Source organism: Scyliorhinus torazame, chromosome 2 (assembly GCF_047496885.1).
Source record: "Scyliorhinus torazame isolate Kashiwa2021f chromosome 2, sScyTor2.1, whole genome shotgun sequence".
Taxonomy (NCBI): Eukaryota; Metazoa; Chordata; class Chondrichthyes; order Carcharhiniformes; family Scyliorhinidae; genus Scyliorhinus; species Scyliorhinus torazame.
Genome location: NC_092708.1, coordinates 82463165 through 82476664, shown reverse-complemented (window position 1 = coordinate 82476664; position 13500 = coordinate 82463165). Strand labels below are relative to the sequence as shown.

The 13500-nt window shown below is 44.6% G+C and overlaps 1 protein-coding gene across 1 annotated transcript in view; it reads right to left on the bottom strand.

Moving 5' to 3' along the window:
* parp14rs1 (poly(ADP-ribose) polymerase family member 14-related sequence 1) overlaps positions 1 to 13500 on the bottom strand; it is a 92409-nt gene that overhangs the window by 43213 nt on the left and 35696 nt on the right. Inside the window, exons 4-7 of the mRNA XM_072473176.1 lie at positions 10029 to 10211; positions 8990 to 9250; positions 3077 to 3313; positions 32 to 2286 (exon numbers count right to left, since the gene is read on the bottom strand). Coding sequence (XP_072329277.1) covers positions 32 to 2286; positions 3077 to 3313; positions 8990 to 9250; positions 10029 to 10211 — 2936 coding nt within the window. The remainder of the gene's footprint in view (positions 1 to 31; positions 2287 to 3076; positions 3314 to 8989; positions 9251 to 10028; positions 10212 to 13500) is intronic.

Genomic DNA, 13500 nt, shown 5'->3' with positions numbered 1-13500 from the left:
GACAATCTCAAAAACGTCAGTGAAAACTTACTGTTACATCTTGAATATTGCCTCTGTCCACAATGATATTTAGACCTTCTTTTGTTTGGGCTTTATGCAGACAACTCATGTTTCTGCTCTTTATCCTGCTGTCAATGTTCAGCCTTTCTGGCTGCACGGGTGTATGAAGTGAAAATTCACCTAATATTTTCTGGACGGCAACTGAAACAGCATGAACTGTTTTTTCATCATTGTTTACCAAGTGGATCTCTTTCAGTTTGCTGCCACCATGTAAATCAATACAGTGCTCTCTGATTGATCTGACAATTACTTCTGCACACAAAGGCAATGGAAATCCAAATATTCCTGAACTAATAGCGGGAATTGCTATAGTCTTTAGATTGTGGGATTCAGCAAGATATAAGCTTTGCAACACAGCCTTTCTTAAGCGTTTCTTAGCTGTGTCTGCATCAGTTTCCATCCATCTTGGACCAACTGCATGAATCACTTTGGAACATGGTAAATTACCGGCATCAGTAATAACTGCATCACCAGGACTAAGAGCTCCTTGCTTGTTAACAATCCAGTTACACTCATTTTGCAATGAGGTACCAGCTGATTTCAGTAGAGCTCCTGCAAGGCCACCAATGTGCTTTAGATCTTCATTTGCTGCATTGACAATCACATCAACTTGATTCTTACAGAGGTCTCCTCTATAAACAATAACTAAAGTCCCACCAGGCAATTGTACTTTACAGGAACCCTGGCTGGATTCACCATCATCTCCCAAGACACCATGCTCAATAGTTTTTAGAACACAGTTAAATTTATGCATCACGGTGGTAACATACATATCTTCTTTTTCTTTGAAAATCTTCTTTGTTGCTGGTTTGGTAATATTCAAGACTGAATTAACTACGGTGGAAGCTGCATCCAAAAGTAACTTCTCCACTTGGCAGATATTCTCTTGGGGACCAGATACAAAAACACCATTTGCCATGTTATTAACTTTTATTTTCACGCCCTTTGGTGGTGCATCGAAAACATCTATTTTCATGACGCCCATCAGAAACTGCAGGACTCCACCAGACTTAAATAGGACGAGTCTTTGAATGATTGTGTTCTTCTTGACAAAATCTGAAAGCATTTCAAAAACTTCTGCAACAGCATCAGAGTAGCCAGTGATAATGGCCTGCATATGCCCATCCAGTGGTATCTCATTCATTTCAACCTGTTTACTGGAGGAATTCAGCTTCCTGTCCAGTTTTTCTTTCAGTTGTGCCCATTCACGCATTCGAATGACATTTTGATCTTCTATTTCAATACACTCGAAATAGAGGTGTTTTTTGATCTGCCGTTCTGCTGTAAGTAAAGAATGGTCTGTATCTCCTACCAGTAGAACACAGTTATCCTTAATGTTATACACAGCATTGATTCCATTTGATATGAACAAGCAGCAGGAAACTTCATTGGCATCTAATATTTGTAGAAAACTAATAAGGTGAGGGTTCATATCAATTTGCTTTTGTTTCATTTGAACAATTATTTCCAAAATTCTACTTTTGGCAGGATAAACATCTGAAGGCAGACCATGGAGTGTTATATGGCTTGTATTTGAGTTGAATTGCATACTGAGGTTTGGAAACACTGTGGAAATATGCTTTTCAAGGCCAGTACACAATAATAAATTGCGTACAGCAAGATTACAAATCACTGTTTCAGTCACACTTTGTTTTTCCCGCTCTAATTTTTCAGTGGCACTATCCATAATTGATTTGAATGTCCGTTGCAGAGTATCCACACTGTCTGATTCTCCAGTGACTATAACTTTTCCCTTTGAAATATCTGGTAGAACAGCGACGTTTTGGCTCAAATGCGGATCAAGATCTCTCCGAATTATTTCCCAGATCTGTTGACTCACATGATTTTCAACAGTTTTGTATTTTAACAGGATCCCAGTTAAATTGCCTGCTGCTTCCTTTTTCCAATTCTTTACAAGTTTTTCGAAAGACCTTTCTTGTCTTGAAAAGGCTGGAGATATCTTGATTGAGTTTGATAAGCCGGATTCTGGCAGTGCAGTCTTACAGTGGTGCAGTGACATTTTGTCAACAATTTCTGCAATTCGCTGTCTATCACTTTTAATGAACTTCAGGATGAAGGGATCAATATCGAAAGTGAAGGGATCTGGAACTTTCACAACTGGTCTTTTATTCCCGTACAAAGCTGAACCCAAAGATTTGTAATATGGATAGACATGGATTGGTGTTTTATTAATCATGTGTGTATTAGCCAGAATGGTGTCCAGAACTGTAAATAAAACAAACAGAAAATTACGTTTTTGAAACATTTTTTAAGGAGTGGGCTGGGAAGTGTGACTGATGGTGAAGGAGGGTTGGTGATGCCATTTTAAGGGGTGGGATTTGCGGACTAGAGATTCAGTTGCTTCCTGACTTTCCCAATTAAGTCTGGGGTGGAAAGATTTGAGGATGGCCTCCCCATCCTTAGGTCAACTGAAGCCTATGTGGCCAATTTATGATCACTTAGAATACCGTCAGTCGCAGGGTGAGAGCCCAATCAGTGGCAGAGATGAACATGCCACGCCGGCAGATTGCCAGCTGTATACTGACATGCCCACCTGTGACAAATGGGTTGGGGGGCGGGGGGGGGGGGGGGGTTGCTCCTGCTCAAGCACCCTATGCTCAATGGAGGGACCTGCCGGTGACAAGGGGTGCCCCAAGTGAAGAACCCACCCCTTGCTAGGCCCTGCCTGACTAACCCCAATGGATCTGCCCATTTACCCATGTTCCGGGGCTTCAAATGACTTTTCCTCCTTCTGGACCTAATGCAGTCGGCCACTTCTGGTAGCACCACTGGTAGTAAATGCTGTCAGCAGTCACAGGCAGGCCATCCGTCCTGCAGGATCCACAAACACAAACCAAGTATGAGCCTGATTGGCATTAAATCACACCAGGGTGACCAGGAATGACTGTGGAGTGTTGCCATCAGTTAGAGACAATGGATGGGCCCACTATTGCAGTGATTTAAACTGAGCCCAGTTAGTTGAAACGGTCTCCAAATTCTAGTATGCAAACATTACCTTCAGAATTTTCAAAAGAAACAATAGCTACGTTGTCCTCAGGTATTATTTCAATGGCAGTCACATTTCCAAATCCATTTTTAGGATTTTCAAAGTATAATTTCAACAAATCTTCACTGACATGAGGCGGCAGGTTCTCCACTCTTACACTTATTGTTACTTCTAGTTTCTTTGCAACAACATTTTGTGCGTTACTCCAAACCTTTCTGGAACACTTTTTGATGAATTCAGTAATATCTAAAAGTAAATGATAAGAATAAAAGATGATCACAGTATTTTGTATGTCAATTTTTCTGAGGATTATGACTAAATAGCATCATTTAGGAATTGAAATGGTAGATTGATATTCATAACGCTTTTGTCTATATGGAAAACAATAATTTTGGAAAAGCAAGAGTAATGAGGCAGTACTACAGAAAAATTTTAAAATTCTGAGCTCATCACTTAATCCTGGAGAGTAGAACATTTTGCACCACTCTAAGTTCTCCATTATAGTCTTTGTCTTTCACCCATTCTATTTTGTGAGTAGTTTGTTCACCTCAGCAGCACTCTCAACTTGGGACTAAAATTTGCTTCTACTGTTTATGAACATGTTCAATATCCCATATTTAAATCATTAATTAGAAAATCTGTGATACCTTTCCAGCATAACCTCCCTGCTCTTAAACTCCAAGCCTCGCATAATATAGGCAAGTATACCATATGCCTTCTTTTAAAAAATACATATATATTTTATTAAAGTTTTCAAACACAATTTTTCCCCCTTACAAATCAACAGAAACGGTAACACAATAACTAATAGATAACATTGTTTAAATAAAGTAGTGAACTAACAAAGTAACAAGAAATGGTGCTCCCCCCCCCCTCCACCCCAACTAGAACAAAAACAAGTTGCCCCCCCCCCCTCTCTTTCTGGGCTGCTGCTGCTGGCTATCTATTTTCCCCTAACGTTCCGCTAGATAGTCAAGGAATGGTTGCCAACGCCTGGAGAATCTCTGAGCTGATCCTCTCAGCGCAAACTTCATCCGTTACCATATGCCTTCTTAACCACCTTATCCACCTGCTCTGCTACGTTAAGGGACCTGTGTACATACACACCAAGGTCCCTTTGATCCTGGTGCTTCCAGTGTGCTGCTGTTTGTCATGTATTCCTTGCCTTCTTTGTCTGCCCAGGTGCATCACCTCACACTTATCCCGATTGAATTCCATGTGTTGCTGATCGGCCATCCGACCAGCCCGTCTATACCCTCCTGTAATCAAAGGCTACCCTCCTCACTATTTATCACCCTATCATTTTGCTATCATCCACTATCCTCTTGCAACAGAGTGAATTTCTTGCTGTTTAGACAGACTTTCCTGGCCACTTGCAGCATTACACTGGCTAGAACACACTCCCCTTTTAAGTGATGCAGGCTGTCTTTAAGTAGTGTACGTTAGCTTTAAATGTTGCCAATTTCACATAAACCTGGCCCCTTGTTGAGGCACACAACTACTCACCAGCATGTTTAGCACTGGGATGCACGCTACAATCATATGACTGAGCAGGTAGCACGGAGTATGCTACCTGCATTGGAAGAAACTGACTTGGGTTAATCACACCTGTTTTCAGGGTTTAGTAACTTGGGGACACCAGTGACAATTGAACATTAATTTATTAAACTATTTACAGAGTTCTGCTCATAGCAGCCTATTGCTCCCAGAGCAGCCCTTGCTGGGAGAACTACCCACAGCAGGCCCTGCTTTTGTCCAGCTTTTCTTAGTATATAACCAGCCCCAGGCTGGTGGCCGCCACCCCCTATCTGGGGACCTTGTACTCCAGGAGTTTCACGTGTGTCATGGGAGTGTCCCTTTAAAAAATGTTTTGTATTATCACATGGCTTCACTGATGTCATTGTGTGGGTGGAGCTGGGTGTGGCTCTGAGTTTTACTTTCGTTTTGGTTTGGGCTTGTGTGGCTCTGAGTTTTTTGCTTTAGTTTTCACATTTGGCTGCTGGACTCAGACAGAGAAGTCTTGTCTTGTCTCTCTCTCTGTATTTTTAAAAGCTGTTTCCAGATTACTTGATAACTTGAAAAGAAATAATTGTTTTCTGGAAGAAATTCAAACTTGCTGTTTTGGAAAGGATATAAGAGTATCTAAACCAGGTCTTGAGTGCTATGTGCTGGGCCACATCTTTGAAAAGGGTTTTCTGGTTTATGTATCTGGTTATTAAATTGGAACAGTTTAAGGGGGAAATGTATTAATGGTTATACATAGAGCACTGTAGCAGTGAGGGGTATTTATGTTTGTAGTTGATAAAAATGCCTGTATGTTTATAAAAATGTTAACTAAATTTGTAGAATAAACTTTGTTTTTGATTAAAAGTGCGTGAGGCCTCTGTTGAATAACACCTGAAAGGCAGGCCCTTGTGCTCCTCGTAACCAAAATGAATTAACAGTTGTAGATCAGGTGAACTCCATGATATACTTTGGCGTTTTCTAAACCCTGGCCCATAACACATGGTCCTTGTGGGGGTTACTACACAGAGGTTATCCAATTTTGCCTCACCGCCCCCAACCCTGGAATAACAAGTGTAGCTGTAGATAGAACGCCAATTCAATGCGAATGTTACAACCCTGTTTAAAAATGGGAGGGAGTAAACCTGATAACTACAGGCTAATCAGCCTCACAGAAAATGGTAGGAAAACTACTAGAGTTGATTGTCAAGGACTAAATTAATTCTCACTTAGAGAAGCATTGCTTAGTAAAGGGCAGCCAGCATGGTTTGCTAATGGCAAATAGTGTCTGACTAACTTGACTGCATTCTTTCATAAAGCACAGTGAGGGTTGATGAAGGTAGTGTAGTAAATGTAAATATATGGATTTCTAAAAAGCAGTGCACAAACTACACATAACCATCTTATTCCAAAAATAGAATTGCATGCTGCATAAGGGATGATAAACTTGGTAACTTGCGACTAGGATTGGAGATAGAGAAACATGATGAATGGCCATTTTTCTGATTGGTACAAAGTATATGAGGGTGGGGGAGATGGAAGGGTGGTAGTGATCCGCCGGGGCTTGGCATTAAGACTATTAGTTTACTTGTTTTACTTGATACATAAAATATTTGATTTGGATGTCGGAGTACTATAAATCTTGACAAAGTGGTAAATAGTGAACAAAGTTTTCAGGAAGATGTTGACAGAGTGATGAAATGGGCAGACACATTAAAAATGCAACTTAATAAGTGTGACTTGATGCACTGTGGAATGAAAAGCTTGGAGAGGCAGTATAATTTAAATGAAAATGAAATGAAAATCGCTTATTGTCACGAGTAGGCTTCAATGAAGTTACTGTGAAAAGCCCCTAGTCGCCACATTCCGGCGCCTGTTTGGGGAGGCTGGTACGGGAATTGAACCGTGCTGCTGGCCTGCCTTGGTCTGCTTTAAAAGCCAGCGATTTAGCCCAGTGAGCTAAACCAGCCCCTATGGTACAGTTTTTCAGTATGCACAAAAACGGAAGTCTCCTGGAGTGCATAGACACAAAGGTTTGAAGGTTACAAGACAGTTTGATAAAACACAAAGAAAGATTGGCTCTGCAAGTGCAAAAACAATGAAGTTCTACAAAATACTCCACTGGTAAAGTCTCAGCCAGAGCTGTGGGCGGTATAGTGGCACAGTGGTTAGCATTGCTACCTCACAGTGTCAGGGACCCGGGTTCAATTCCAGCCTTGGGTAACTGTAAGTGTGGAGTTTGCATGTTCTCCCTGTGTCTGTGGGTTTCCTCCGGGTGCTCCGGTTTCCTCCCACAGTCCAAAGATGTGCAGGTTAAGCGGATTGACCATGCTAAGTTTCCCCTTAGTGTCCAGGTTAGGTTACGGGGATAGGGAAGGGTGGCGGGATGGGGTAGGGAGGATACTTTCAGAGGGTTAGTGCAGATTTGATGGGCCAAATGGCCTCCTTCTGCCCTGTAGGGATTCTATGAAAACAGCCTAATCAGCACATTCACAAAATTAAACTGCAAAAGCACAAGCCCATCTCAGTTCACGATTACTTTACATGTTAACACACACGAAATTCTGCAGAGGGATAGATTACAACACCAGCATTTTCAACAGGGTATCTTTGAAATGCTCACTAACACTGATAAACATAATACCAGCTGGTTATTGCATATACAGGAACAGACATATACCTTGTTAGATATGTGAATTTAAAACAAGAATATTGTTAACCATGTTTCGAATCAGAGTTCCAAATGTTTATCTGGCCAATGTGCTGTTGAATACACAGCAAAATACAATAACTAGCTGGTGGCTATATTTAACAATATCCTCTGCTTATCATGAAATGAAAAAATTAAATGAAAATCACTTATTGCCACAAGTAAGCTTCAAATGAAGTTACTGTGAAAAGCCCTTAGTCGCCACATTCCGGCGGCTGTTCGGGGAGGCTGGTACCGGAATTGAATCGTGCTGCTGGCCTGCCTTGGTCTGCTTTCAAAGCCAGCGATTTAGCCCTGTGCTATACCAGCGCCCATATGTGACATATTGACATCACAGGGATCGTTCCTTCTCTGCCAAAGGAGTTTCTTGTGATTTGAAAGTCAAATTAAGAGCAGTTTAAGCCCAGACACAAAGTGTAACAGTGGGGTAGTGGTGAATAGTAGCCTGGGCTTTTTGGGACTAGGTGTCTGTTCAATGGCTTCTTTCTAATGCTATTCCCAAATGTCTTAATACCAGGATAAATGAAATAAACCTGAATACAAAGTTGCTGTTAAATTGTTTGTGTTGCTGGCTCCTGATGAATGGGTTGCACAAGGATGCCAGTGCCCAAAATCACACAGCACAATTTTCTGTTATCTGACTAAAAGCGAGGGAAAAAAATTGATTGAGTGGGTCAAAATGTCCTACTCCCATTGGCAATGAAGTCAATAACCAAGGGGCATAGTTTTAAAATAATTGCAGAAGGATTAGAGGAGACTTGAGGAGATTTTCTTCTTCACTTAGAAGTAATAGTGGTGCACAACTCACTGGCTGAAAGAGTGGTAGACAGAAACTCTCATCATTTTAAAGAATCATTTGGATATGCACAGGAAATGCCATACCTATAGGACAATGAGCCTGGAACTGGAACGTTGGCTGAATAGATCTTTTTGTTTAGGCACAATGGCTGAATGGCCTCCTTCTGTGCCATAAATGTTCAATGTTTCAATGTTTTATCTTTCTGGTGATTGGTCCGAATGAGTAAGTAACTTTACGTTGGGTTACTGCTGGATGCATGAGACCCGCATATCAGGAAACAGTAGAGCGAGTGCCCTTCTGGCCACTGGAAAAGTGTGCATGTAATTTATATTCCTCAAAGTGGGCATCATTGTAATAACTCATGGTGAGATTCGCCAGCCCTACCTACCGGCGGGATCTTCTGGTTCCACTGAAGGCGCCCCCTCCCTCCCTGTCATGATCCATGGCAGTTGCCCCAGGCGGCAGGGCCGATGAGCCATACATAATTCGTAGACTCATTTAAAAGTTGTCTGGATTTTCAGCTCAGGTGCCGTAACCCACAGGCTACGGATCAAATGGTGGAAAGTGAGGGGCGGCACGGTGGAGCAGTGGTTGCCATTGCTGCCTCACGGCGCCGTGGACCTGGGTTCGATCCCGGGTCACCGTCCACATGGAGTTTGCACATCCTTCCAGTGTCTGTGCGGGTCTCACTCCCACAACCCAAAGATGGGCAGGTTAGGTGGATTGGCCACGCTAAATTGCCCCATAATTGGGGGGAAATTTATTTTTAAAAAATGGTGGAAAGTGCAATTAGACTGGATGGTTTGTGTTTTGACCAACGCAGACATGATGGATCAAGTGGCCTTTTTCAGTGCTGTACACTTACTGTGATCTATTACCTTGAACTAAATATTAACTGAATAACTCTTACCAACGTCAGCTTTGAAAGTCACAACACCCACATTCCTTTCGCTCAATATTTCCACGCTGAAATTGTCAGGTATTTCACTTAATCCAGTATAATTTTCGATGAGTAGATTTAACATTTCACACGAGGCATTTTCAGGAAGATTTTGTAAGACTACAGCTGAGGATTGTGGAGGGGCTTTAGTCTTTTCATCGTGAAACCTCCTCACCATTAATTGAACATTCTTCACTGAATGGGCTTGTTGGTTCAACACTGCCTCAGCATCTTAACAAGAAGAATCACAAAATCAGCACAACAAACATTAGTTACGTCAAAACATTTACTCCTCCCATTCCCATTGAACCATTTCTTTGGTATTTTGGAAATTCATAAGGTGCAAAACTGATCGAAGGTATAAATTGCACATGATGTTTTAGAAAATGACAGCATATTGAAGTAATGATACAAAAAAAATGTTAATTTGCAGCTCAATAAGACAATAATGCCAAAAACATGTGGTCACAATCTTAGCAATTAGTCCAGGTTCACAAGCACCAAGGCCCTCTCTCTGGTGCTGACCTCCCAAGTTTGTTGAGTCAGATGGAGAGTACCTCGTTACTATGGAACAGGGAGGCCCAAGTGCCAGTTTGCAGCTGTAGCGACCATTGGCCAGCAGCTGGATCTCCGGTCCAACCGCTGTCAACATGGGTTTCCTGTTGTTCGCACCTTCCGACTCTGGGTAACCAATGGTTTTGGGGGGGAAAGGGGGAGAGAGTGGGAATGCAGTCACTGTTGCCGGGACCAGAAAATCCCGCCGGAGGGAACAGCGGGAAAATCCCACCCTCCAAATTTTCAGGCGGTGTGAATTTTAAATTTTGAGTCGAAAATATTTGGTCATTGTTTTTTCAATCGATATCCTGTATATTTGTCAAAAGCCCCTAGCTTACCGCCATTCTGAAAACAAAATGAATATGCTTACGAAAATTCGGAAAATAATTCTATATTAAAATCGCTTCTCTTTCTTATAAATAATGATCTTCGCCTTTTCTCTGCCTTTGATTACCTTCAGCATTTTCAAACGTCAGTGTTATTTCCCTGCCCTCTCTGACGAACGACATAAGTGGCCCACCGCCAGAAATGCCACTTTCAAAATATTTTTGGACATGTTCATTGCTAATGTCGTCGCTTGGTAACGTAACAGTAAGTGTTTTTTGTTCTTCAGAAAGATTTTGCTCAGCTAGTTCTCCTAGGTGAAAAACATACAACTACTCACTAAAAAAACCTGCCATACACAGATGGGAAAGACAATAATTAGATAAAAACAATTTTTTGGAAAAGTCAAAACATCAAATTTTAATCCATTAAAATAAACCATTTAAAGAACAGCACTTTAAAGACACAACAGAATGGAGTCACTGCGGAAAGCTGCAAAAACTTTAAAGCAAATATTTCATAAAGTGACCTCCAACTCTCAGTATTTACAAGTCGGGCGGGCGGAGGTTCCGTGTACTGGGGGATACCTGTAGCTCTCTCCGGCTGGCTTCTCATTCCATGAGAAAAAATTACTTCCTGCTTCCAATGCTCCAAGATAAACATCAAAAAAGTGAGTTAAAAAAAGTGTGGTTTGTGTAGGAAGGAAAGATCAGGTACAGGCGGCAACATTAGTGACAATAAGCCTTGATGTCGATTTGTGACAAAACACTGTTCGGAATTTAAAAAAAATGTTTTTACTGACTTTTTGTTATTTTATATCCGTGTATTCAAACAGACTATAAAGCGATACAGTAACCGATAGAGTCCAACCCTAATCTATTAAACATATTAACAAGTTTCAATCAGGGTGGGGTGGGGTGGAAGGTGCTTTGTGGCCCATCTATGGAACCCCCCCTCCCCTTGCTCTATTGGCTGTTGGCTACAAACAGGTCCTGGAAAAAGTTAGTGAATGGTTTCCACGTCTTGTGGAAGCCCTCTTCCGACCGCCGGATGACGAATTTGATTTTCCTCAGTAGGAACAATTCTATGTCCAACCTCCATGGGGGAGGGCGTTAGGCACGGCCCATCTCCAACTTCACATACATGTAGTGTGGAGCGTGGTCAGAGTATATGATTGCAGAGTATTCCGCCCTTACTATCCCTGGAAGCACCGCTTTCCCCACCACAAAGAAGTGTATACGATGGGCGGGATTCTCCACTCCCGCGCCGAAGTGCCCACGCCGTCGTGAACGCCGTCGAGGTTCACGACGGCGCGAAACGGCCCCGATCCCGACCGATTCAGGCCCTGACAATGGGCTAGGATCGGGGCCGCGTCATCTACACGCGCCAGGCCTTGTCGCCACGTAAAGGCGGCGCCGCATAGATGCCGCGGCCGGCGCCGCATAACTGACATCACCCGCTCATGCGCGGGTTGGCCAGCGCCAACCCGTGCATGCGTGGTTGCCATCCTCTCTGAGTCCGCCCCGCAAGAAGATGGCAGACGGATCTTGCGGGGCCGCGGAAGGAAGGAGGTCCTCCTTCAGAGAGGACGGCCCGACGATCGGTGGGCACCGATCGCGGGCCATGCCACATTTAAGGTACCCCCCGGTGCAGGATCCCCCCTCCCCCCCGCAGGCCGCCCCCCCCCCAGTGTTCCCGCGCTGTTCCCGACGGCAGCGACCAGGTGTGGACGGCGCCGGGGGGAACCCGCCATTTTGGCCTGGCCGCTCGGCCCATCCGGGCCTGAAAATAGCGGGGGTGCCGGAGAATCGCCATTTTGGGTGTCTCCAGTGATTCTCCGGCCCGCAGAACTCGACGGATCCGTCCCCGCCACTTGGGAGAATCGCGAGAGGGCGTCAGACCGGCGTCCTGGGAAATTTTGGCGGCCCAGGCGATTCTCCCAACCGGCGCGGGAGTGGAGAATCTCGCCCCTTGTTTACCTGGAAGAAGAAGAATTCCTTCTCCCTTGGTGTGTGAACCTCCACAAGTCAACGGCCCTCATCTGTTCCATAAATGCTCCTAGTTCTTTCGCCCTCTGAGGTCTTCCACGATTTAGGATTTTATCTGTCCGACCATGGGTCCTGTACACCGTTAAAGTCCGTTCCTTCCCCCCCACCACCCATGAATAATCGGTGCGTGTCTATGTTGGGAGTTTCCACCATGGCCCTCTTTATTCTTTATGAACTTTGTCTCAACCAATTTGGAAGCATACACGTTGACAAGGACCACTGATACCCCATCCAGGACACCATTGACCATGACGTATCGGGTCCGTAACCGTCCTCATCGCAGTAACTGTTGTCCTCTTCTTAAGCAGTATGGCTACCCCCTAGCTCTTGTTCTATAGAAAGAATGGTCTGCTCCATCCAGCCCTTCCTTACTTGCAGTCGGTCCTTCTCCCTCAGGTGTGTTTCTTGGAGGAAGACTATGTCGGCTTTTATACCTTTGAGAAGGACGAACGCGACTTCCGGGTGCGGCTATGCAGAGCTAGGTCGCATATTCGGCAGCTCCTGCTTGGAACGGACTTTTGGGCTCTTTTACAGAGCTCCCACGTCATTTGTTTGACATTTCCCGGTGTGGGAAGAAGGCTGCAATATTCCCCCGACAGTGTCCCCCAGGAAGGGTATGTCTCTGGGTTCCCAGACACGGCAGAAACATTAAAAGATTTGGCTGCAACTGCAGGATAAACAGGGCCTCTTCCAGCATGCAGGCGGGGGAAGGGCAAGCTTAAAGCTGCAAGCTGACCTGAGGGCCTGTATCAAAGGTGAATTCTAGCAGCAGAGGGAACAACTGTGAAAAGACCTCATCAAGGCCACTGAAGGGGCTTCCGGTTGCGGTGATACCTAGCTAGCCGCACGCTTTGGCGGCTCCAGCTCTGACGGACCTTCGGGCTCTTTTAAGAGCCCCAACGGGGAATTTTTCGACGACGCAACCCGGTGTGGGGTGTGTGAGAAGGGAGTCCCCCCCAAACGAAGGAGGAAACAACTGGCGGCGGCGGCGGCTGCAGCGCGAGGAATCGTCGACCAAAGGGTCAGAAAGAGAGAAGTACAAGATGGCGGCGGAGAAAGCGCAGGCGACATGGGGGCCTGAGCAGGATGAAATTGTGAGACGGTGCGTGGAGCTGCTGAAGAGGGAGGTGCTGACCCCGTTGCTACAGGCAATTGAGGGGCTCAAGGAGACATTAAAGACCCAGGAGACAGAGCTCCGCGTGGTGGAGCAGAAGGTGACAGATATTGAGGACGAGATCCTGGGCCTGGCGGTTAAGACACAGACGCACGAGGCACTTCATAAAAAGTATACTGAAAGGATCGAAGCCCTAGAAAATGGAGCGTGAAGGAAGAACCTTCGGATACTGGGTCTCCCTAAGGGTGTGGAAGGAGTGGACTGTGGAGCGTACGCAAGTACGATGCTGAGCTCACTGATGGGTGCTGAGGCCCCTACGGGCCCCTTGGAGGTGGAGTGGGCAAATCGGATTCCGGCGAGAAGACCAAAAGCGGGAGAACCACCCAGGGCGATAATCGTGCGATTTTACCGCCTTAAGGATAGAGAAGAGGTCCTGAGAT